Source organism: Scyliorhinus canicula, chromosome 9 (genome assembly GCF_902713615.1).
Source record: "Scyliorhinus canicula chromosome 9, sScyCan1.1, whole genome shotgun sequence".
NCBI lineage: Eukaryota > Metazoa > Chordata > Chondrichthyes > Carcharhiniformes > Scyliorhinidae > Scyliorhinus > Scyliorhinus canicula.
In genome coordinates this window covers 23,255,883-23,283,292 of record NC_052154.1, presented here as the reverse complement: position 1 = coordinate 23,283,292, position 27,410 = coordinate 23,255,883, and the positions used below count along the sequence as shown (strand labels likewise).

The 27,410-nt window shown below is 45.6% G+C and overlaps 1 protein-coding gene across 2 annotated transcripts in view; it reads left to right on the top strand.

Annotated features, from left to right (window-relative positions):
- Window positions 1-27,410, top strand: part of cdh13 (cadherin 13, H-cadherin (heart)) — a 1,126,050-nt gene that overhangs the window by 482,189 nt on the left and 616,451 nt on the right. For both annotated transcript variants that reach the window (XM_038806328.1, XM_038806329.1), the window contains one exon: window positions 15,232-15,381. In XM_038806328.1, the coding sequence (XP_038662256.1) occupies window positions 15,232-15,381 (150 nt within the window). The remainder of the gene's footprint in view (window positions 1-15,231; window positions 15,382-27,410) is intronic.

Sequence of the window (27,410 nt, the reverse complement as noted above, 5' to 3'; positions counted from 1 at the left end):
ATGAAATGAAATGAAGTGAAAATGAAATGAAATGAAAATCGCTTATTGTCACAAGTAGGCTTCAAAGACGTTACTGTGAAAAGCCCCTAGTCGCCACATTCCGGCACCTGTTCGGGGAGGCTGGTACGGGACAATGGCATTCTTTTGACCTTTTCTTGGTGTGGGAGCTTTATTCTTGATTAAGGCTTTGAAATAGATTGACATCTATTGTTTGCTTTCAAAAGTAACATGATGGTGACCATGGTGACAAATGAACGGTGATCCATGTTAACTTCATTTAAACACTGATCCACACAGGTAGTATTATGTTGTGAACTGTGCCTTGGGGAGCGGATCAAGACTCATTTTCAGTGATGATCCTTTACATGCGCTTGTAGCTCTTATGTTTGTTCTGAGGTTGGATCAGGCCTACATGAGTGAAAAGCAAAGCTGTGTCAGAACAAATTGTCCTGTTTGCAATTTTGCTTTGACAGTAATGGAAGTGTGCGAGGGCCTGTAAATGGTGTGCACTTACTGGGTACATGCATCCTTTTCATTGCTTTTTAAACCACTTAAAAGAGAAACAGGTTTGATTTTCAGGTGGCTGATGAGATCGCCATATCATTGTGCTGAGCTGTAAGTGGTTCCTACTTCATGTATTTTCCACTTACTGCATATATCCTTAACACTCTGGGCATTTTGCCTCCGTTCACAGATGGCGGTAGTTGACAGCAATTTTTTTGTTACACAGCTATGTTAACTCCAATTCAAAATAGATTTCAACAGAGGAACAGGAGGAGGGCGTTCAGCCCCTTAATCTTCTTCCACTGCTCCATTAGATCTATTTTCCCAAATATCAGCCATGATTGAATGGCGGAGCAGACTCGATGGACCGAGTGGCCTAATTCCACATGATCTCGCGAGATGACACGATCTAGATCCTGCCCACATTGAGTGGGACCTCGACTTGCAGAGTTACGTAAATTTAAAATCTCATTTAACTATATTGACGCTAGATTGAACCGGCTCCCGGGATCTACCGGCCTCGTTGAGGAGACGCCAGCTGGGTGCTGTTTAGCACGGGTCCGCAGAAATGGAGACCATGCGGAACAGCGCTTTGGGTGGTCTTCCAGACGATTGTAGACCCCTGGGTGGTTGGAATCTGGGCAAGGTAGCACCCTGGCACTGTTGATGGCACATGGGCACCTTGGAAATGCCCACCTGGCACCCTGACAGTGCCACCAGGGTGGCAGGTTGGCGGTGTCAAGGTGCCCAAATGGCATTTTGCCTGCACAAGGGATCAGGCCCGAGGGTGAACACACCCAATGAGATGGGGTGTGCGGGACTTGAATACTCCCCAACAGGTGAGCTGGGCCATTGGGGTGTCTGGGGTTGTGTTGCGGGGGGGGGGGGGGGGGGGGGGGGGGGGGGGGGGGATGGTGAAAGATCACGGTGGCATTTAAAAATGGCGCTTCCTGCTACCTGGGCAGCACGGTAGCATTGTGGATAGCACAATCGCTTCACAGCTCCAGGGTCCCAGGTTCGACTCCGACTTGGGTCACTGTCTGTGCGGAGTCTGCACATCCTCCCCGTGTGTGCGTGGGTTTCCTCCGGGTGCTCCGGTTTCCTCCCACAGTCCAAAGATGTGCAGGTTAGGTGGATTGGCCATGATAAATTGCCCTTAGTGTCCAAAATTGCCCTTAGTGTTGGGTGGGGCTATTGAGTTATGGGGATAGGGTGGAGGTGTTGACCTTGGTAGGGGTAGGGTGCTCTTTCCAAGAGCCGGTGCAGACTCGATGGGCCAAATGGCCTCCTTCTGCACTGTAAATTCTATCTCAGTGACTGAGTGCGGCCTCGGCCAGGCATTCCCCGTTGAGGCCCCCAAAAAACCCAGAGTGCTGTTAGGTAGGAGCGCTATCTAACGGCCCCTCTAATCCTACCCAGAACGGGCTCTGGATTTGTTTGGTTGGATCACGCCCAGAATCAGTTCTTCCAGATAATTTACATTTTGAACGAATGCACACAGAGCCTTCATATGACTTTTGGAAGTTTCATGATCAGCAATATCTCTTCCAACATTTCACCAGTTAGACTACTCGTGAGCAAGTGATTATTTCCCTTCATCAGTGTGAGGGAATAAATTGCAAACATTACAGGGGACTGCTTTTGCATTTTTCAAAAAAATCAACCATTTTCTCCTTTCCAACATACCAATTCTCTTCATCCTCAGGAAATGGGACTCATGAAGGGATACCTTGAATCGCAAACGCTTTTCTCAAATTTTCCATGATGCCTATGTTCTCTAGTCTATTTCTTACAAAATGTTCAATCACACTCTGTGGGACAGACTTTGGCCGTAGCGCAATGTTTTCAGGGTACGTTTCTTCCCTCACTTCAGCAGCAGAAGAACAATAAGCTTTAGCAGTATTTTGTAGGTCCATTCCCATTTCAGAGTCCACATCTTGTACAAGTTTTTCAGGAGATGTGTTGTCTCTGGATATCAACAGGTCGAAATCATCAAAAAAGCCTTTTGTGGATGTTGTTCTTGAGGACGAATGTGCAGTTTGGGCACTGCTCAATACTTTTAACGTAAAGTACGAAACAGTATTTTTGCCTAGCTTTGTTCTCTTGCTTCGCCTGAAACTTTCTGCGTTTTTTTGACTGCCAGATTCATAGACCGGGTTTCTCCAAAAAACCGGCTAAGTGTTGGCGTCGACGTAAACACCGGAGTGTTTCCCGCCGGGTGTCAATGGGCCTCCTGGCCGAGCAATTCAGTGGCCCACAGGGGGCCAGCACGGCGCCTGAGTGCCAGAGTGCTCCATGCAGCGCCGGTGCCAATACGCAGCCCAGCACTACCGGTCTGGTTGCTGCCCAGCGCACCTCACTCCTCGCCTCAGATTGAGTCGCCCTGATGTTCCCTGAAAACCACGCCGGCACCTGCCTGGCTCTTGGATTGGATTAGATCGGATTTGTTTATTGTCACGTGTACCAAAATACAGTGAAAAGTATTTTTCTGCAAGCAGCTCAAACAGATCATTTAGTACATGAAAATAATAGAAAATACATAATAGGGCAACACAAAGGTACACAATGTAAACACATAGACACCGGGGGAAGCATCCAGGAGTGTAGTATTAATCAGGTCAATTCATAAGAAGGTTGTTTATGAGTCTGGCAACAGCGGAGAAGGTGTTTTTGAACATGTACATGCGTGTTCTCAGACTTTTGTATCTCCTGCCCGATGGAAGAAGTTGGAAGAGTGAGTAGGCCAGGTGGGAGGGGTCTTTGATTATGCTGCCCGCTTTCCCAAGGCAGCGGGAGGTGGAGATAAAGTCAATGTATGGGCGGTGGGTTAATGTGATGGGCTAGGCTTTTTTCACGACTCTCTGAAGTTTCTTGTGGTCTTGGGCCGAGCAGTTGCCATACCAGGCTGTGGTGCAGCCAGATAGGAAGCTTTCCATGGTGCATCTGTAAAAATTGGTAAGAGTCAATGTGGACATGCTGTATTTCCTTAGTTTCCTGAGGAAATAAAGGCGCTGTTGCAGTTTCTTGGTGGTAATGTTGACGTGGGTGGACCAGGACAGATTTTTGATGATGTGGACACCTAGGAATTTGAAGCTGTCAACCATCTCCACCTCGGCACCGTTGATGCTGACAGGGGTGTGTAGAGTACTTTGCTTCCTGAAGTCAATGACAAGCTCTTTAGTTTTGTTGGCATTGAGGGATAGATTGTTGTTGTTACACCACTCCCCGAGGTTCTCTATCTCCCTCCTGTATTCTGACTCGTTATTTTTCGAGATCTGACCCACTATGGTGTCGTCAGAAAACTTGTAGATGGAGTTGGAAACAGATTTTGCCATGCAGTCGTGTATGTATAGGGATATATAGTAGGGGGCTAGGTACGCAGCCTTGCAGGGCCACGGTATTGAGGACTATCGTGGAGGAGGTGTTGTTGTTTATTCTTACTGATTGTGGTCTGTGGGTCAGAAAGCCGAGAATACAGTTGCAGAGTGAGGTTTTGGAGCTTTGACATGAGTTTGGCCGGGTGTCATGGTGTTGAAGGCAGAGCTGTAGTCAATAAATAGGAGTCTGATATAGGAGTCCTTGTTGTCGAGATGCTCCAGGGATGAGTGTAGAGCCAGGGAGATGGCATCTGCTGTGGACCTGTTGCGGCAGTATGCAAATTGCAGTGGATCTTGGCATCCTGGGAGTATGGAGTTGATGTGCTTCATGACCAACCAATCGACACACCTCTCATTTGGGTGGTTGGAACTCCAACCTCAACAGCAGCATGGTCTCCTGGCTGGCTGCCAAGTTGTTTCTGGCTTTATCTGGTTTGCCTTGTACTGGCTCTGTTCCTTCTTTGGTTGGTTGCTGCCTGCCTGTTGTTCGCCTCAGCCCTGGCCTGGAGGCTGAGAGTTTCCCCACTGCTTCCCTCGATCACTATTGACCAGAACTCCCTGCGCAGGCCTCGTTCAAAGCCTCACAGGCTGTCAGCCCACTGTAAGGTCGCTGACCTCTCTGTTGCTGCTGATAATGAAAGATATTCCTATCCCATTATATTATATCCCCAATATTATATCTTGTGAAGCCAAATTTCATTGAAAAGTTCTTCTTTTATATGTTTTTCTCTGTCTGAAATGTGGCTTTAAAACAAGCCATGCCATATTACTAATGAATGCATTCATAAGAAATTGATGGGGCGGCATATTGGTCAGCGCTGCTGCTTCACAGCACCAGGACCCGGGTTCGATTCCAACTTTGGGTGACTGTGTGGAGTTTGCACGTTCTCCCCGCCTCTGCGTGGGTTTCCTCCAGGTGCTCAGGTTTCCTCCCACAGTCCAAAGATGTGCAAGTTGGGTGGATTGGCCATGACAAATGACCCCACATTGTCCAATAGTTAGGTAGGAGTACAGGGATAGGGCAGGGGAGTGGGTGGGGGATGGTGCACTTTCGGAAGGTTGGTGCAGACTCGATGGGCCGAATGGCCTCCTTCTGGACTGTAGGAATTCTATGATACTCTCATTCTTTATAATATTATAAAGAATGAGAGAATGATCGAGCAGATTCAAAAAAATAATTGATTTGATTGGTTGAATTTGGATTGTTAATTTGAGGCACAACGTGCCTGGCTGGAAAGATGAACAATGGAGTTGACTAAATATGGAGGCAGGAAATGGAGTCTTGTATTCAAGTAATTAAGTGCTCCAGGGCTATCAGTTGCTGAAGCATTGACCACAGTTGAAACAGTTACCAGGTCACGGGGCCTCACGGTAGCATGGTGGTTAGCATCAATGCTTCACAGCTCCAGGGTCCCAGGTTCGATTCCCGGCTGGGTCACTGTCTGTGTGGAGTCTGCACGTCCTCCCCGTGTGTGCGTGGGTTTCCTCCGGGTGCTCCGGTTTCCTCCCACAGTCCAAAGATGTGCGGGTTAGGTGGATTGGCCATGCTAAATTGCCCGTAGTGTAAGGTTAATGGGGGGATTGTTGGGATACGGGTTACGTGAGTTTAAGTGGGATGATCATTGCTCGGCACAACATCGAGGGCCGAAGGGCCTGTTCTGTGCTGTACTGTTCTATGTTCTATGTCATGTCATAACCCAGTTAAGAGAAGCACATGAGTGCTTATATGAGTGGACAATAACCAGCAGCGATTCATCTGATTCACTCCACCTGCTTTGGAAACACTTTGGAGGAATAAAATATTCCGGTGCTAGAAAGCGCACACCATAATCTATGATTCAGTGACGGCACTATTGTTGAATACAGTAAAGGCAGATACTCATGTCGTTTACAGGGAAATAAATTGCTTGCACTTTATTTGAACTTTGTCTCAAAGGTTCACCTTTGACAGTCAGTCAGCAGAGAGTAAGGTAGCAATAAATCAAGGTTGACAAATATGAGAGCGTTAGTTCAACATTTACAATGATTTCATTGAATCATGGAAATGTGCAGCACCGAAGGACGTCATTCCGCCCAACACCTCCTTGCTGATTGACAAGTAGCCATCCAGCCTATTAGGCCATAAACATCGAGGATGACATGTTCCATGGTTAAGCCTATTTGGATTTCAGAGTTATGGTACGCAAAGTATCTTGGAACTTCTGGATTTGTTTTATTAGATTAGGATTTTGGTCAATCGACGGGGCAGAGGTGTGATCCCTGATCGACCGGGAACAGAGGTGGGCAGGAGGTAAAATAACCGCCAGCCAGTCCCCAGCTCCAGTTTACCTCCGGGCCGTGTTCGGAGAGGTGGGATGGAATGTGCAGCTGGGTGAGCAGCCAACTCAACTCATTCAGGGCCACTTGAACCTGATTAAAAGGAGGTTGATTGCAATTTACACTTGGCCTCCAGGTTCTTGTGTGTGTGGCAGACATTTTAGGTCTAGAGGCCGCCAATTCTCCAGGAAGACCAAGAGGCACTCTTGGCTTGCTTGCTGTACGTCCTGCAAAGGATGTGGATAAAGAAGTGGAGAGAGACTATCTCCATTTTGAATTTCCCTCTCACTTACTTTGGAGGGGTAGCACAATGGTCAGCACTGCTACCTCACTGCTCCAGGGACCTGGGTTCAATTGTGGCCTCGGGTGACTGTCTGTGTGGAGTTTGCACTTCCTCCCCGTGTCTGTGTGAGTTTTCTCCGGGTGCTCCAGTTTCCTCCCACAGTCCAAAGATGTGCAGGTTAGGTGGATTGACCATGATAAATTGCCCTTAGTGTCCAAAAAGATGAGGTGGGGTTACTGGGTTACGGGGATAGGGTGGAGGTGTGGTTTTACGTAGGGTGCTCTTTCCAAGGGCTCGTGCAGTCTCAATGCGCCGAATGGTTTCCTTCTGCAATGTAAATGCTTTGAACTTGAATTCTATGAACTACTTTCTTTCCATTGGAGTCAAGCTGAAACACATCTGGTCCTCCAGCTGCAGAGTCGATAGGATGATGCGCCTGCCCTCTGTACTTTCATTGGCCACTTTGAGGAAAATCAGAAAGAGGGACTACTTCCCACAAAATGCAGTCTTCTGACCCCCCTTTCGGCTTGATTACAGGGTCCTGAAGCCTCTGCGGAAAAGTTTTCCCATGGTTTCCATTCTATATCCTTTTGTATATCAATGGCCTCCTTTTGGAATGGACATTCCAAAATGACTGTTATGTATGGAATTCACACCAGACATGATTCATCACTTAATCAAGGAGTCAGTGGACCCCTAATTCTGTGTCTCCTGGTTTGCAATTTATCAAAAGCAAGCTGACAAGAACCGTTATCCACAAGTTAAGTGTGAAAGGTCACCATCCAACTCCGATATCAATGGCACTTTAGCTTGAATGCATTCTGTGTGGACAATGGCCATTGACCATGAGACTGAAACTTGCATCTGATACTGTGATCCTTTATTAACCTCGGACCCAGAAGAGATCTGGGCAGATGGCAGAAGAGCATTGACAAGACAAAAGCAGCAGAGAAAGGACACCCTTGCCTTTTAAGAATCATCAGTTGAGAGCCAGTCTGAAAACCAGGCTCTGAAAATAAGTACATCAAGCAGCCAATGTAGTTAACCTGTTCCAGTTTCAAATACTTCCTAGATATTCGACTACAAGAAACGTGGCGACATGTTATAAGCCCTTTGCTTTGTAAGTTCCTCAATTGTACTTTAAATTATTGAATCCATTCAAGAAACTATAGGCCTGCCACGTGGGAGACCAGCAATTGTAAATCTGTGAGTGTGTGAATGTTGTAATTGGAATACACACTCCAAGGGTTAGCACTGACTCTTTCCATGACAACCTACTGATTACAGGAACCAAGAGAGCGAATACATACTGTTGTGACAACTGTAATCTCATCATTGGATTCAGATGACCTTTGCAAGCTGATTGAGACAGAATATTGTTTTGCCTTATGTCATCTGAATCATTTGATTATCTTGCATTATCTTGCAATACTGCCAACTCAACTGTTTATTGGACTGGATTTAATGCAGTTTAGTCTTGGAATACTTCTAGTAATATCCAGAATCAGAAATTGACTGAGTTCTACAGATACAGCAAACTGTTTGACCAACGTTTGATTTTGGTTTGCTATTTTAACCTTGTCACGATACTAAACTGTGTCACCCAGTAGAATTACTGAGATAAGTGAACGCTCCTCTCGTGTGATCTGGCACCTGCAGCATCTGCCTGCAAAACAGCCTGCAGTCAAATAACTTCCCCTGAGATGTTTGAAAATTGCATATGCAAGGTGTCTGCAACATACAGAACTTTACCTGCACTTTCTCAAATGACACATTCCAAAACTTGGCTGGGACATCAAGGGAAATAACAAAGCTGAGAGGTTTCCCACTGAGAGGAAGACTGAGAAATCAGGGTGAGTCAAGCTGTGCCACACATTTGTATCTCCTCATGGCTGGCAAATTAGTCCCATTAAAGATTTAGGGGTATTTTAAACATGCTTTACCTTTAATCTTTGCTCTTATTATCCATAAATTTTAAATAAATTACATTTTAGATCTCTGATTTTAATCAATTGCCATATACAAGTTGAATGCTTCAATGTATATTATATTTTTCTGCAACTTCAAAGATGTGATTGCTACTAGAATTACACCTTATTGCCTCACAGTAGGCTGATTGTCCTCACAGTGGCCAATGAATGTACAGAGAATGATTGCTTGACTTCCAAATTTCAATTCAGAGTTTTAAAATGTTCATGGCATGGTGGCCAAAATATAGAACTATTGGGGGGAAACCACAGACATGACAGTTGTATTTGCTCTCGTTGAGGGTTATTTTGCAAATATAGGAGCGGGATTGGGCCATTCATATGTTGTACAATTCAGTTACCGTTCATTTAGACCATGGCTAAACTTTACCTCAATTTGGAGTTCCCATGTCTATAGCCTGGGACGTCATTGACCCAAGATTGAAAGTGGAGATACCTATTGAAAGCAATTGCATTGGCATGCCTATTGATGTATGTGTCATGGTTCCAGCTATTGAATACTGAGTAGCTTTCCTGAAGACACTTTGGCCTACTTAGGAATAGAGGGGCAATGGGATCTGGTGTTTTTCTGGGTGGAGGAGAAATCTCTTGGTCAACTGGTCAATCACCCGCTTGGGTGTAATTAAAGTCACAAGCCTGGATTTTACGCTCCCGTCACAGTGTGTCACCCCCATTGGCGGATGTGGTGGGCCAGTTAAATTGCCGTTTACTTCAGCGTGACTGTAATATCCCATTGTGGGAGCGGGGCTGTAAAATCCAGGCTATGCATACATTACAGCACAGAACAAGCCCATTCGGTCCAGAGAGCCCTTGCAAACCCTCTGTGGATCAATCCAGTCAGTCTGCTCCATCCTTGTCACTGTACAAGTTTATTTCGCTCAGGTGCCCAAAGAGAACAACCCCAGATCCTGAACCCATCCCTCTGATTCCGAACATTTTGCAAGTCTCAGTTGTGGGCAGGCCTTCAGGAGAAACACTCCACTTGACTGAGTGCCTCTCCCTTCAGAGATTATGGGTGCGATCTACCAGCTGCATTGCGCCCAAAGGAGGGCGCGGTCAATGGATGCCGGGAGACCCCTCTTCCGGGATCAATCCACACCTCGTGAGATCTAACGTGATCTGAATCCTGCCCATTTAGGGTAGGGTCAGTATTTGGTAAATCTGCATATTACAGTGAGACAGCTAATCTCACTCTAAAATGCAGCTTGCTGATCTACCAAGGCCCGGGGATCTAACCCCTCCAACTCGGAGACCTTGGGCGAGCACTGTTCAGTGCTGGTCTCCACAAATGGGGACCAGATGGAGTGGCACTTGGGAGGTTCATATAGGTGATTGGAGGCACAAAGGTGGCTACCCTCTGGGCAGGGTGGCACCCTGGCACTGCTGGTGCTACCCAGGCACCTTGACACTTCCAGCCCATTACCCCGGCAGAGCTACCAGCCAAGGTACCCAGATAGCACTGCCAGGTTGGCATTTTTCCCTTGCTGGGATCAGGCCTGGGGTTCCCTGCTTATGTAAAGTGAGGTGTGGCCTGGGGAGCCCCTTGTAGGTGGGTTGGGGCCTTAGGGTGTATAGGGGTCATGTCGTTGGTGGTGGTGGTGGTCGGGGATTGGGGGGGTGGGGGTTCGGAGCTCCTCAGTGCAGGAAATGGGACTAATTGTAGGCTCAGCAGGGCATTTCCAACTGAGGCCCCAGATTGCAACAAAGTCCCGTTTGATAACATGGTCTTCCTCAGCGCTGTGAGCACCGGGAAACACCCGGCTAAACACGCTCGACACGGGACTCTTGTAATTCAGTTAGATCGTGTCCTACAGCTGCATTTCCTCAAAAAGTGATTGCCGTGACATTTTACATCTACACACACACATTGCATTAGAATACATTCCCAAATCACCTGTGTGATGAAAATTATCTGTGCTGATTGCAGCTTTCCACATTTTCAATCATAAGCTGCAGGCCTCTGCAAGATGAACTGCACAAGCAGATTTACCGCCAGCTAGCAAAATTCACCTCATGATGAATTGTCCGCCCATTGTAAACCCAAATGTGAATTGGGTTTACTTGTGAGATAGCTCAGCTTGTCTAACAGAGATTGGGAAACAGATGTGTTGTAATCTGATGGAGCAGAAAGTTAATGCAAACATTTCTGTATAAAATGTAAAATAAACTATTTAGAGATTGCATATTTTTGGTAAGATTGTGAATCTACTTCCTCCCTCCTGAGGACTGCCAATGCAAATGGTGAACCTGATTGTAATTGGTGATGACAGTACTTATTTATCATGGCCAGGGAGTGAAACTTTCTGCCTGGCTTCAAAGACAGCACTGCTATGCAAACAAGGTATTGATTTAGTTACTGTTGCTATGCAACAAATGTTTTGGGACAATATTATTTTGTTTCACTAGTCAACATGACCTAGTAAGGGCAGCACGGCGGCGCAGTGGTTAGCACTGCTGCCTCACGCCGCCGAGGTCCCAGGTTCGATACAGGCTCTGAGTCACTGTCCGTGTTGAGTTTGCACATTCTCCCCGTGTCTGCGTGGGTTTAGCCTCCACAGCCCAAAGATGTGCAGAGTAGGTGGATTGGCCACGCTAAATTTCCCCTTAATTGGAAAAAATGGATTAGGTACTCTAAATTTATTAAAAATAACATGACCTAGTAAAAATACTTCACGATAATGGCAGAGAATCCCATCATAAAGGCACGAAAGAGGAAAAGAATGGATGATTAAAGGAAACCATTAACAAAAGTAAAGACAGGGCAGCATAAAGAGCTGGGTTTAATGAAGTACATCTTAGTAGGAACTATGTTGGCCAGGCACACTTAATCACAGAAACCCCACATCAGTCTCCCAGCAATGGGGGAACCTCATAATGAACCAATTGACACCTATTATCCGTGAACGCACCACAATTTTGCGGTGCCTCATTGATTTAACGGTGGCGTACAGCTTTCCCACACTTTCAAAAGGCTACCGAGTGAAACCAATAGCTCTACAAGCAGTGTCTGGGGGCGATGGATGGGCTGGGAAGTTCGCTCATTGTCTGGCCTTCTGTGTTTAGTCAAGGGACCCAAAATTGGGAAGACGACTCCACTGAAAGCCTTTGCCTCTGACACCCTGTCTCCCTCTCCCACGACCCCACACTGCAACCCCCATCACACCCTCACTCACCCTGCATGACATCCCTGGGTCCCAGGTGGGCGGTGACGGCCAGCTTTCATTGTCCTCTACTGTTGGGGATGCCTGAATGTGGCCGCTTAAGTACCTACAGGGCACTTGATACTGTTGGGCCTCCCCTGCAGAACTGACATGGGCTTACCACCAGTTCTCCGGTTTTGTGGGGGGGGGGGTGAGAAATGGCGAGACCACTGTCGGCCCCACATTAATCCAGCCCAAAGTGTATGCTGCTTTATTTAACCGCTGTGTACAGATGATCCGAGGACATCCGTTCAGGTTTGTGCCCAAGTATTCTGGGCACATCACTAATAAACTACGTGGGGATTAACATATGTTCGATTGTCAACTACCACCAAGAATTAAATTGCTGACTCAGATTGATTTCCACATGGAATAAAGGAATACGCAGTGGAATTAGTGTGCAGTATAGATAACCAAGCTACGATGTTTGAAATGCTCCATCTGTTACCATTTGTACGGTGATATCGTAAACAGGATGAGGCAAATATTGCAGGTTATTTTGACGATGAAACAATAATGTGAACAAAAGGGCATGTTTGAGGAGAGGATGCAGAATATATTTTTAGAATCAGTACATTGCTTTGCTTGAACTGCCATCTGGATTTCTCTCTTCCAATCATAACCATAGTAACTTGCTCAGCTTGCATCAATGAACATTTGTTGCACAGTTAAAGTTAAAGAACATGCGCTGAATCGTGTGCAAACAAAGATCACTTGGATGTCTAAAATCTGCTCCAATGCAAGTTCAACTCCAGGAGTTCGACTAACATAAACTTTCGTCGTCAAGTTTTGATTAAAAGATTGGTTGATATTTGTGTGTGGTGACATGGCATTATCACACACACGCGCTCTTTATGAATGGGAGAACTGTCTGCTTTTCTTTTTGTATGACCCCTCTGGTCTCTTGTTTGAATTTACGCTCTGAGAACTCTAAATGAGAATCCATAAAGATCATCCATAAAATACATTGATTTAGGCTATCGGCCAGTATAGTATGATAAACAGCTCAGTGATATGTTCAGATTTTATTGGTCGCATCAGAATCTTGGCACCAGCGATCGAATATTGCTTGTGGAATTGCTTAATTATTACCACTCGTTTATCAAAGCTGCTTTCAATTAGTTTGCCCATTGCCTTGTCCATTTTTAGCTTACAAGCTTAAATGATTGCACATACTAGATTTGAGATCTCTGGCAGCATCTGCTGCTGGAAAGGTATCTCACGATGCAAGACGATGCACGCTTAAGTGATTTTGCCAATAAAATGCTTTGAACAGCTTTGCAATATTCCTGCCAGTGTGAAGGAACGGCATCTGAGATGTGTGACTGGAAAAGAGCTGAGAGGAATGTTGTCCGAATATTTGGTACACTGTAGTTCTTCATTGCTATCTCAAAATTACCAAAGGCCTGAGATTCGCAAAGGAATTCTCATCAGTGTCAATTACATTGCATTTCTGGACTTCAGAGATATGTTAAATGCACTTTTCAGGAATGCAACTTGAAATGGTCATCAGCAGTAAAAAGATAAATGAGTTATCGAGCAACACATTTTTGTAAACTTAAACCCTTTGGAGTCAATATCAAGAACAAAGAACAATACAGCACAGGAACAGGCCCTTGGCCCTCCAAGCCTGCGGGGACTACGGTACCTGCCTCAACTACAACCGTGTGCACTTATCCTTCCATTCTCACCCTATTCATATATTTGTCTAGATGCCCCTTAAATGCTGCTATCGTATCTGCTCTCTCTACCTTCCCAGGCAGCGCGTTCCATATATTTACCACCCTCTGTGTTAAAGACTTGCCTCACAGATCTGTTCTAAACTTTTCCCCACGCACTTTAACCCTATGTCCCCTAGTACCTGACTCGCCCACCCTAGGAAAGAGCATGTGACTATCCACTCTGTCCATGCCACTCATAATCTTGTAGACCTCTATCAGGTCGCCTCTCAACCTCCGTTGTTCCAGTGAGAACAGACCGAGTTTACTAACCTCTCCTCATAGCTAATGCCCTCCGTACCAGGCAACATCCTAGTAAACCGCTTCTGTACTCTCTCCAAAGCATCCACATCCTTCTTGGTAGAGTGGTGACCAGAATTGTACACAATATTCCAAATAAGGCCTAACCAAGGTCCTGTACAAGGGAAAATACAAATTTTGCCAAACACTTAGTGAAAGTTTAGTATTAAAATTGGTTGCTAATTCTTCAATATATTTAAAACTCTTTCTAAATTGGCACACTGGTAATCCTAATAACTCCTTGAAATCCTAGATGTAAGACGGAGTACAACCTAATCTTGCACAAATTGTACACTGAGCACACTTGTAATAATTATTCTGTCGCAATAAACAAAAGGAAGGTCAATGGATTTTAATTACTGAGTGCAGGCAATTGAAATACTATTATGGGAAAGAAAACTGTTTAGATTGCTTTGTACCTTTAGCACTGATTTATCGTCATGTGGAACAATTAAGGATCTGCCTAATCCATTGATAGTCTGCTTTAGTGAAAGTAATGCTACTCCTGGCATTTCTCAAGGTGGAGAGAAAAGAAATGGAAAGAGACACCAAGCATTGCTCACGACTGTGTAACCACTCTGACCCCATTAGATGCCCTAGAGTTATGCTGCATTCATTATGGAATGGCATTTACTCCTTCTGCTTCAGCGTCATTGTTGTGCGGGGCTGTGAAACCTACTGCAAGAATATTTTTTATAATGTCTTCCTGGTTTCTGCAACCCATTAAAGCCCAGCCAGAAGCTGGCCTTTAAAATATCCGAGCCTCTCCATCTTCACAGCCCTAGCAATGCTCTAAGCCAAACTGTGCCCACTGTGTGGTGAATGTGATTCACACTATATATAGTTGCCAATATCACTCCATGTATATGTTCGTTATCTACCCATTGTAAGTGCAGTTGCACTGCCCGACCACCAGGGGGAGTCGCTGTGGGAGTGCGCGAGAGTTTGTGCTGGGCTCCTCCCTTGGCTCCGCCCAGGACTCCTCCCCCTGGGACCGATGTATAAAGATCAGTGCCTTCGAGCCAGCCTGCCATTTCACCTGAAGTTCAATGATGAATAGGCTGGCTCTATTGTAAGTGTATTAAAGCCTCTGTTCAGATCCAACTACACGTGTTCGCTGAATTGATGGTTCCATCACACTGCTCATGGTGTAAATGCAGAAAATAGATGGCATGACTTATTTCCTTCATTCAGTCTCGTTTGACCAATCATGGATATGCAACGGAGCCCATAAAAAGAGCTGTTTGAGCCTTAGTGAATTTAAGTTCACACCAAGTTTTTACTCTTTCGGAAATCTGCCTCTAAAACTATCCTCCCTCGCCTCAGGGCTTTCAAAGCCCAACCTCTGAGACTAAGTAGCACAAAAATATTTCTGCAGCAGAAATAATAAAAGAAAAATCAGAAAATTGGAATGTAATGTTCCCCTGGTTACACGTGTACTGTATTATTTATTGGGCACTTGGTTATTTTGTTGCTTTTCAATCTTTAATGCAAAATTGTGACATTTCAAGGTCTTGTATGATAATATGTATCATTATTTTCCAGATCATAACTGACAGGAAAGAAGGCATCAAATTTCGACTCCATGGTAAGGGCGTGGAGGAGGAACCAAAGGGTGTTTTCAAAATCAACGACCAGTCTGGAGAAATCATTGTCACTCGTTCACTGGACCGTGAGGATATGGACATGTATATTGTAAGTATTATGCATGCTGTATATATTCCTTGTACAGTTGATCCCCCGCTACCGGCTACGCGTAATCAACGCTGCAAGTTGGTTAAATGGTTGACTTCTGAGCCAGACATTTTGATTGCGAATTCAAAGGACTTTAATTATAATCTATAGATTAAAAAAGAAAGCCCCTGTTAACAGTGTTTGCAGTTTGATAATCGCCTACCAACATTCAACATATATGGGTTAATTTTAACTCCATCTGCCCAGTGGTAAAGGTACAGGCATTAGTTTGAGATGGTAGGAAGGAGATTCATTTGGTTTTACCTTCTATTGCCTGCCAGTTTAAGTTGCTTGAATTTAGCCAAGAAAAGGCCACCCATCCCAGAGAGAGAGAACCTAATGCCAATGGCAAAGGTACGTCCCAGTGATGATATTAAGGGTACACATAGACAATTTTGACAGTGGGTCGTGACTCAGCATAGATTGCCAGTGAATATGCAGGACATCCCCAGGATCGTGTCCTATCATTCTGATCTCAAGAGGTATGGATAACTGAGATTATAAAGACGTGCTCCTCATGGCCCATTGAGGCCATTCCTGCCTCACCCTTCCAATCCCTACCAGCTGCCCTCTGACATATATGCGCACAGCACACCTGACCATGACCTTCCCACTTTTCCCACACTCTGCCCACAATTCCTTACTTACTTTGGGATCCCAGCTGCAGCCTGACTACCCTCAATATTTGACTCCCACCTGGCATGGGAACCTGAATCGGGGCACCCAGGCCTGGGTGTTTTATAATCTCCTGAACTGGATGATTCAGGGGGCTGAATGGCTCAGAGTTGGCAATGAACCAGTGATTGTTGGAAGGTTGAAAGGCATTTGACTGGAGTCAGTGGGAATCAGGGGGATACCCTCTGCTGGCTGGAGTCATACCTGGCACAAACAAAGATGGCGGAGACGCTCACTCATGATTGCACATTGTTCAACATCATTTCTGACTCCCTGGATACTGATGTCTGTGTCCATACAGAAACACCCGGACACAATTCAAGTTTGGGCTGTTAAGTGGCAAGTTAGATTCATGCCACAGAAGGGCCAGGCAATGACTACCTTCAACAAGAGAGAATTCAATCATCTTCCCATGGCATTACCATCACTGAATCCTCCTCTATCAACAGCCTGGTTTTACGATCTCGGACCAGATCCCAACAGTTGCTGGGATACTGGACAGAAACCCCAGTATTTTGTTTAATTTGTCAGACTGTGAGAAAAGAATACTTTGCTCCAGGAGTGATTCCATGCACAAACAGAGAAGTGGTCTATTAAAATGAACTTTATTGCTAAAACAGTATTACTAACTTGAGGCATCATCAACAAAATAGCATACAATTACCCATTAAACAATGCTTAACAATAGATTGGAACAATGACTCCTAACTGCTATCTTTATCTCCACTAAAACAGAACCTACCTCAGATCAAAATCCATTTGTAAATACAGGAAGAAAACAGAGTCCCATTTTGGACACATTTTTTGGGGTGTTTCTCAGCACCTACAGTGCCAAGAGTGCCCCTGCTATCAACTGGGACTCTGTTCCTTTGGCCTCGGTGATGAACCTCCGTGAGGCCACACTTACTGCACTGATGAGCTCAGCTCACCATTGCAGAAAGACAGTGGGGCGCCATTTTTAAATGTCACCCCAATCTCTTGACTCCCTCACTGCCCCCCCCCCCCCAGACTCCCCACCCTCAACACCCCACCTTACCTGTTAGGAGGTCCTCGAGGTCCTCCTCACCCCACCTCATATGGGCAGGGCATCCCCTGGTCCAATCCCTTGCATGGGCAAACTGGCACCTGGGCACTTCAACACTGCCAGTCTTGCACTCTGGCAGTGCCTCTGCCAGCCTGTTGGTGCAACCCAGGCCTCCTGGTAGTGCCAGGGTGGCAATGACAAGGACCCCGGATGATAGTGTCAAGGTGCCCGGCTGGCTGTGGGAGTGCCAGTGTAGCACCTGCCCAGAACCCGACCACCTGGTGGTCTTTGATGGCATGGGAAACCCCCCCAGGTTCTGTTATGCCTTGTACACATTTGTGTGGACCAGTGCTAGACAGTGCCATGGAAAGGTCTCCCAGGTATGGGAGTTCATCCCCGGGCCTTGGGAGCACCGGGCGGCGACAAATATTTAAGTGAGCCTAACTGTTCATGAGATCTCGTGAGGCATTCTGAGCATCGCAATTGTTGTGAGAGGCCTGTAGTAAGGTTTAACGGCCTCATCGCATCAATTCGGGAGCAACAAGGCCGCTTGATCATGGCCACAGTTAGCAGACCCAGGAATACTTGCTTAATATAGATGTCTTGGATACCCTGATATGAGAAAGTGATATCCTTCAGGACCCAGCTTTCAGATTATTGCCTGTGTCAAACTACTGTTTTACCTGCCAGCCTTTAAGAAGGCTCCTGTCCTGTTCACAGGCAAATCTTTAACTATCTGTTTTGGGAGAAACTGCTCCTGTTCACAGATAGATTAAAACTCACTGTTTTCAGAGAAACTGCTTGTCCCTCCACATCCCAATCGAAAACTGAATTTCAATACTGAAAACTCAACACTTGACTGCTTCAGCCCCAGGCTACTCCCATTAACTACATCACCTTACTGAGCAAAGCACAAAGTCTTTAATTATCTACTCCACAGACAGCCTCATTTATAGAAACAAGATTCCATGAGCCAAACTTTTACGATGCTTTAATTGCACCCTGTCATCAAAAGCCTGCTTTCTTTCAAATCAGGATTTTTAGAAACATGACAGCAGCAGTCATATACTAACCCAGGTATTTATTTAATCATATGTTATTCCAAACACACACAAACATGTAAACATAGCACAAAATAAACAAAGTACATAGAGTTTGTTAAATTTTTCCCCCTTTTAATCCCACACCCCCCCCCCCCACCCCACCCCGCCCCGCGATGAACAGTTCCTCAAAAACAGATAGAAACGGCCTCAAAAACAAGTAAAACACTTCCTCCGACTCCCCAAATCGAAATGTATCTTCTCCAGCCTAAGAAATCCAGACAAATCCAACAACCAAGCCGTGACCCCTGGCAGCGCTGCCGACCTCCAGTTCAGTAGTATCCATAGCTGGGTAATCAGAGGGGCGAAGGCCATAACATCGGCCCCCCTCCCTCCTGCTGCCCCGGCACTTCAGGCACTCCAAATGCCACCACGGTAGGATCCGCCGTCACCCTGACTCCCACAACCTATGACAAACTCTCAAACACCCTTCCCGCACCAGCCTCCCCGGACAGGCGCCGGAATGTGGCGACTAGGGGCTTTTCACAGTAACTTCATTGAAGTCTACTCGTGACAATAAGCGATTTTCATTTCATTTTAATTTCATTTCAAAAACTACCCAACTCTGCGCACCCCAAAGCCTGTGAACATGGCCTGCAGGCCCCCTCCCACAACTCTCGCACACATCTTCTACTCCCGGGAAGAACCCACTCATCTGGGTGCAAGTCACATGACCCCTATGTACCACCTTAAACTGTATACGGCTCATTGTCATACAGGAGGAGGTTGAGTTGATTCCGTGCATCACGTTGCTCCAAATTCCCCACCCCATCTCAATTTCCAACTCTTCCTCCCATTTCTGTTTGATCCCATCCACTAGGGCCGACCGCTTCTCTCCCAACCACCCTGAAATGCTCCCAATCCTTCCTTCCTCCCCGCTCATCTGGAGCCAACAACCTCTCCAACAATGTGTATTCCGGCATCGATAGAAACGAGGGCCGTTTCTTACGCGCCAAATCCCGCTTCTGCCAGTATCTGGGCAGCACGATAGCACAGTGGTTGGCACAGTTGCTTCAACGCTCCAGGGTCCCAGGTTCGATCCCAATTTGGGTCACTGTCTGTGCGGAGTCTGGACGTTCTCCCTGTGTCTGCGTGGGTTTCCTCCAGGTGCTCCGGTTTCCTCCCACAAGTTACGATAGATGTGCTCTTAGGTGAATTGGACATTCTGAATTCTCCCTCCGTGTACACGAACAGGCGCCGGAGTGCGGCGACTGGGGATTTTCACGGTAACTTCATTGCAGTGTTAATGTAAGACTACTTGTGACAATAATAATAATAAATAATATACAATAAAAACTGGTCAAGCCAGCAACGTCCACATCCTGTGAAATAATTAAAAAGATGATATTGAAATATAGATGTTCCCTGAATCAGTTAAAGGGTGAAACTTCACAACAGTTGGAATAATTTATTTGGTCGCACGTGTCAATCCAGGTCCCACTCCTTTTCTGCCCCAACCCCGAGCAAGGTCCTTACTTAAAAAAAAATGTTTTGTAAGTAAATATTACCATTTTTGAAATATTTTTATTACCTTTCCTCACAAACGACCCACCATTTAGGATCTGCCTCGCTCCCTCTCCCCTCAGCTGTTCTGTTAGGTATACCTGTATTCTGAAGTAGCTCCTCACTTTGATGGGCACAAGTGTTACACGTCATTCTGATGACTGAATATGGTTTAGTACCCAGTCAGTAGATACCTTTCTGGGTTTAAACAACTCAAATTTAGTTTGTAGCTGGTACAAAGTGCTGTCTCCTCCAGTGATGAATGGAAGCATGTATCTTTTCAAAGATGTGACTTGGGGGTTTTACATGCAAAATATTCAGGAATCTGACAGCTACCACGACCACTGGAGATCTGTTTTGATACCTATTGGGTCTCAATTTGAGAGGCAACTTGAAAGTAATCAATCTTGTCTTGGCAGCATTGGCATAGATTTATTTTAACAGCCTCTAAGTGTGGGCTTATTGCATTGGTGAATACCATTTCCCAATTCCCCCAGCACAATAAAAGTGACACATTTGCGCTTAGCATTTCCAGCAAAATTCCAATGAAATGATTAACAAGCATTTATGTGAGAGTGAACTGCAGCACTTAGAACAGTAGGGTGCCGACCCTGTGACTTTGCTACCAAAAGAATCACTATCAATCCAAATGTAGCAAAAGTCATTTTATACATTACTATTCCTCTGATTTTCTTGGCTGATTGTAGTTCGAAGTAAACACTTGACTGTTTTAGCGGTTAACTCTGCACATGGAATGCAGAAAATGACATGACATTTCAAACTAGTGCATTGGAAGATGACCAACTTAATGATATAATGGCAGAAACTATGAGAACTAAAATACAGGCCAGACAGCATTCGATGAGAGGAAAGCAGATATTGGCCGAGATGCTCTGGTTTCCAGATGAACATAGCCAGGAGGATGTGCAAGGGAACCCCCACTGAAAGTCCCAGTGCAAGGCAGCCAGGGAATTGTCTGGGAAGTTTCAACTTCCAATGGGAAATTTCCCTCTGAAAAGCCAGCAACTCTAATTCAGAGTTGGAATATTTGAACGTTTCTGACTCACTTAACTGCATAGTTGCCCAGGAAATTGTAGACAGAAAAAAACTCATGTTCAACTCCTGGGTAACAATACAGCTGACCCCCCCCCCCCCCCCTCCCCCCCCCCCTCCATCTCAACCCCAATTCCCACTTAACATCATAATCCCTGACAGCTGACATTCCCATACTTGCCGATTCCTCTGTGATCCTTCAACTCCCCCCCGACCACCCTGTCGCACATGCCCAATTTGACTCCTCCCAAATCCTTCCCCAACCTCTTGACTACCTCCTGCCACTTTGCCACCCAAAGCCCCCTCGATGCCCACCTGAACCTCTGACTCCACCCACGAACCAGAACACGCCCCCGAACCACTGACCCCACCCCCGAAACTCTGTCACTCTCAACCTCTGACTCCGCCTCCATACCTCTGACTCTGCTTCCAAACCTCCGACTCCACTCCCGAACTTCTGGCCTTAATAATAATTGCGTATTGTCACAAGTAGGCTTCAATTAAGTTACTGTGGAAAGCCCCAAGTCACCACATTCCGGCGCCTGTTTGGGGAGGCCGGTATGGGAATTGAACCCGCACTGCTGGCATTGTTCTGCATTGCAAGCCAGCTATTTAGCCCACCCTTCAACACTGATCCCCATCCCTGAGCCCTAACTGCTGACTTAAATATGTAAATCCGGATCACGCCCAGTGAGGGCGAGATCCAGATCGCGACATCTCACGAGATCCTGTTAGATTTCGTGAGGCGTTCCGACACTTTGGCGAGAATGTAACCGCCTCGTTGTGTCACGATGAGGCCATTCAATCGCGCCCAACGTTTCAGATTGACAAAGGGTCAATTTTCTCTCTGTGGATGCTATTTGACCGGCAAATATTGTCTCACAGTTTCTGGATTTATTTAAGAAACAGGAAGTGTAAATGGGAAATAGAATAATCACCAAAAGCCACTGTGCAATATAATGGCAGAAGAGATTATTATCAGAAATTGTTGAACTCCACAGTAAGTTGAGAAACCTCCAAAGCTGAAAAGTGGCTAATCGAGTAATGAAGTGCTGTTCCTTGAGCTGCCATTGACCTTGTTGGAACAGTTTAGCACAGAGGTCAGAGTGGGAGATGAGAGGAAAATTAAGTTGGCAGGTGACTGAAGGCTTGGGCAGGCTTTGAGACTGAACAAAGATCTTTTCAAAGCATTTGTTCAATCTGTATTTCCCAAAAGCAGAGGAGACCACAGCGTGAGGAACAAGTACAGTATATTATATTGAAAGGGAAGATCATTTGGGGCTCTTAGCCATAGGGCAGGATGAGGTAATAGGTCAATGTTACAGCCCCTGTGCTAATGCAAGATGGTTGAGCAGTGCACCAAGACTGTTGCAACAGAATACTGAGGATTGAGCAGCAGATGCATTTGTTGGTAACTGAGAGGCAGGTGGGATACAAATCATAACTGATGGTGCTTATGGGAGGGAGAGAAAGGAGTGAGAACAAAAGTGCAGAGAAGAATCAGACACAGTCGCAGATTCTGGTAACCACGCTGGGAGGGAATCCGCAGCTGAGGAAATAAGAAGAAATGTTGGAAACACTAGTCTTGAATTGTACTTTCAATTTAGAAAAGTGTTTTCATTGGTCATCTAAATTGGTGAGATCAAGTATAGATTGAGTAACAGCTTTGAGAGTTGTTATAAAGTTGCAAGCACGACCCAAGCTTTTTTTTGTCTGCCATTTTAATTACCATCCCAGGTGACTCCCTGTCCTCGCTGTTCTAATGAAGCTCAATTTAAGCTCGAAAGGCATTGGCCTGGATTCTCCGCAGCCCCGCACTGAAAACGCGGCTGGCACACGGGCGGAGAATCCACTTTCACGCTGTAATCGGGCCTGGTGCCGGTCTGGCGATTCTCCGGCACCTGAAAGTCGGCGTGACTGCGGAGTACGCCGTGCCGCTGGTGGGCCATTGCCAGAAGCCCGCCCAGCAATCCTCCGCTCCCGACCGGCCGAGTTTCCGACAGCGTGGATCTACCACCTATTGCCGGTCGAGATGCTGGCTTGGCGGCTGCGGACTCAGTCCGCGGCCGCCTGGTCAGGGACGTGGGGATCGAAGATGAAGAGGGGCCTTATAGACGGCCTGGGATTAAATCTGCACGGTTTCAGGCTCGGGTGAGCGACCGATCGGGAGGTCTCTTTTCCCTGTGTGGCTCCACGGTCCGAGTCCGCCACTTGTCTTTTGTTTTTTTACATTTCCCATGTATCCTTGCACCATCAACCCTTTTAGTCATTTAATCTCTCCTGCCCTCCATCCCAACACAGAGCTTCCCTTTGTTCGTTCCCCCACCCTCCCCCCACCCCACCTTTCCAATCCCTGCTTCTGAATTTGCTTGAAACTTGTACTATCTGTCCGTTTCTTCTGCTTTGGTGATGGGTCAACTTCAGTATCCATGGATGTAATATCTTCTGGGCTCTGTGGACACATTTTTGAACATGTCCCTGTACCGTGTGTCAAAGAGCGTGTACTCAAAATGTGTATCCCAGAGTGCACCCAGCACAGGGATTTATTTTCATTGTGTGAGCTAAACTGAGCAAGAACAGGGAACTCTGCCAATGCTTATTTGTCTGAAAGGCTGTTTTGAAATATACAATTTTCATTTTACTCACAGTTCCCTGATTCCTCACTTCAAACCAGCAGAAACATTTATGTTTCTGTGACAGTGGCCTTAAATTGCCACCCCTTTCCCACCCAAAGTTTAGGTGGTTCATGTTGTGAATGCTATAATTGCCATTTGTCCTTCTGCCTTTCACAGTCAAAATGATATGTCTTTGGATAATTGGGTTTAGACCTGTCAAATCAGACAGGATTAATTTTTGCAAACCATTTAGAAATGATCTATGACAGGCTTCCAGCACCAGCAAAACAGCAACATAGCCATAGCTTCAAGTGGACTGCAAAGCACATTTACTACAGGAAAACGCCACCTCTGGAACACAGTAATTTAATCTGTTCTGGAAACTGCAGCAGCACTTTTTCTGCCCTGCTATAGTCCTTTTCTGCAGTTTCTCTTATTTCTCAACCTTTTCACGAACGACTTGTCTCCTGCCTTGCTTCTTGTGAACATTATTACTCTCTCTAGCAGGAATTTTTGGAGAGCTGATCAGCCCCTCTGCAGTATTTCTGGTTTAGCTTTTCCATTCTGGTCTCTGTATTCCAGTCAAAAGTATTATCCAACGCCTTCCTCTCACAGCAAAGCACTGTGTTCTTCTGGCCTTGTGAGCAGGTCATTTTGAGGCTGAGATGGAAAAGGAGTTAAATAGTGGTTTTTGGCACTGCTTCTCTATTGCTGAAAAGAAGGGACATCTTGTTGAAGCTTTTCACCTTTCACTCATCAGGCAGATGCAAGAATTCCAATTTGAAAGGAAACACCAATTATACCGCATGAGAAAAGGGTGCTGATTTATTTTGTTCATTCACAACATGTGGATATCAGTGACTAGGCCAACATTTATTGCCATCTCTAATTGCCCTTGAGAAGGTGATGGTGAGCCGCCTTCTTTAACCCACTGTGGCCCATTCGGTGAAGGAATTGCAATCTAGTTCCAAGTCAGGATGGTGTGTGGCTTGAAGAGGTAGTGATGTTCCAATGCATCTGCTGCCCTTGTCCTTTATCTCATGCCCAAGATTTGCTCAGGGTTTCTCAGCACCACTTATAGCAGACGGGAGATGTTCTTGCAGCACAGCGGCTGATCAAAGTAGGCTTTCCGTCCCTCTATCATGATGCAGCCTAATGGTGACAGGCAATCTTAAATGACAGACAGCTGTGGGACATGAACTTGAAAGCATGTGGCTGAGAGTCAGCAATCCTCTTCCATGTACAACTGCCATTATTTACATTATACTTTAATGCAATTTTGTTTCATTAAATTAACATCATTAATCTAATACCCAGTGTGCTGGAGTTGACATGTGTGCTGTGACTCACCATAAAACTAAAGACTCTGGCTTAAAATTTACTGAAGCACAGTGGTTAGTTTATGGCAAATGCTGTTATCAGTGTATGAGATAAATAGTTTGTGGTGAGGAGGACACATTGGACTAGATTTTATGCCCCCCCTCCCCCCCCCGGGGTTATTTGGTGGCTGGGGGTTTGCTGTAAAATTGGGCTGTATCATGGACACGTTCCCAGTGCCTATCCATCCACCCCTATCAGAATTTTATCAGCAGTAGCAGAGGCGTCAGGAGACCCATCTGCCCATGCGCCAATTGAGGCCCTTACCTGGTCACTTAACTTGCTAGATTTGCACTGATTAGCAGAGTTTTGGTCATTCCCGCCAGCGGGATCTTCCGATCTCACTGATGGTGAACCCCTGCCCCTAATGGTGAGGGGGTGCAAAGAATGGAAAACCTCATTGACATTAGCGCGGCCAGACTATCCCACTGCAGGCCAACTCCGGGCAGCCTCCCTCGCCATGAATCACACGTGGGGGGAGGAGGTGTGCGGGGGGGGGGGGGGGGGGGGGGGGGGGAGGGGGTGTGCGGGGTGGGGGGGGGATGCGGGGGGGGGAGAGGGGGTGTGCGGGGGGGGTTGGGGGAAAGGGTGGGGGGGAGGGGGTGGGGGAAGCATGGGGGAAGGGGGAGGGGGTGGGGGAGGGGATGGGCGGGGGGTAGGAGGAGGGTGGGGGTGAGGGGGGGAGGTGGGTTCAGACCATTATATTAACTAAACTTATCGCAGAAAGATCAAACTGCTATTTTGGTGTAATGACCCTCTTAATGGCCCAGTGGGCCATTCCCCCTTGGTGACCCAGAAGGAATCTATTGAAACTCTGGACTTACATTTCCTGCAGGCGGTAATTTGTCCGAAGTGATACTTTGCTGTATATTTTACAATATATTTTTACTTTCCTTTCTCTGTATTGTTTTCCCCCTCTTCATCCAGTCTTGCTTCCCCTTGCTGTTTTTCCTTCAGTACCCAAGAAACTAAAATTTTCACCTTTCACTCTGCCTCTGAAAATGAAATGAAATGAAAATCGCTTATTGTCACGAGTAGGCTTCAATGAAGTTACTGTGAAAAGCCCCTAGTCGCCACAATCCGGCGCCTGTCCGGGGAGGCTGGTACGGGAATCGAACCGTGCTGCTGGCCTGCTTGGTCTGCTGTAAAAGTCAGCGATTTAGCCCAGTGAGCTAAACCAGCCCCTCTTTCTCTATCTTTCCATTTTATTGGCGATATAGATTGTTGGGCCCATGATTTCCATTGATCTCATTAGGCCTTCATCAGCTTACACTTCCTGCAATCTGTGGCACGAAAATAATTGATCCTAATGGATGAGGAAATGAATCCCAACTCGTGTTGCTCACAATGACCTGCTGCCCTCCAGCAAATTGTGATCTTACTGTATCAACACTGTTGCAATGGCCCATTAACCTTTTCATGATAATAGTTAGTTTTGTGTTGCCATTTTGACCCATGGTCACAAATGTCCATCAATGTGTCCTTATCACAATACAGAAATGCTGCAGACTTTCCAGAATATATTGGTGCTTCAAAATTCTAGTGAAGACAAATTGGAAAACCACAGTGCAGAATGGATATATTGAGACAAAATGAAAATCCCACCAAAATTCCATTTCTCACTTCACTGACCACTATGAATGGTAATAATGTTTTGACTTTTGTGGCTAGACTATTAATACTGTTCTATTTTGAACAAAAAAACTGCAATGTTTTAATTTGGTCACGAAAGTTCATTCTCACGGAAATGAAGTTGAGAATCACTTGGATGTCAAGATTAATTATCAGTCCACGCCAATGATTGCGAACAATACAAGTGCATTTGCCACTTGGAAAGAATAATTTGAACTGTCACTTTGATTGATATGTTTCTAGTATGCTTAACACTGTATAAAATCTTTGTTTTAATTGTAGTTAATTAGAAATAATCAAAGTTAATTAAAGTCAACGGATTAAATTTCCTAAGTGAACGTCCGACAAGAGCGGTGTCTCCAAATGCCAGTCAGCAAAATCGGTATTCATTAAAACAACGCTCTCAAGTTTAATTAAACATGTTAATCAATTAATTTACTGCATTTAGCAACATTAGAACTTACACTTTTGGAGAACAACACATTTTCTGAAGAGCTCTAGATGCTCAGTAATTAAGAATATCTCAGTAAGATGGTTTTATTGTAAAATATATATATTTCTTAATGTGATTTCAGGCAAGAGTCAATAATATATGTAATTTAATTATAACATAGATTTTTCTTGAAAAAATAAGATTGTTTACGAGATTCATTATGAAGTAGAAGTACAGTTTGTAGATTATCATTGTCAGATCCAGCATTGTCACAAATGAGAGGTGTTTTCATCTCAGCTTCTCAGTTCGGAAGTCAGGAGATATGACTTTACCCATAGAGTGGCTAGAATGGAAAGTTTGCTGTCCCATGAACATGTTGAGGTAAATAGCATTGGCGCATTTGCGGGAATGTGAAGGAGAAAGTGTGGAAGGCTAGAAAGATTAGCTGATAGGCTTTGACGGCTGGAGTGGAGCATAATTACCAACATAAAGAAGTTGGACTGAATGGCTTTAGATGTAACTTTGGAAAAGTAGCTCCATATGCAACAATATGATCTTCCCACTTCCAAACCCTTTTG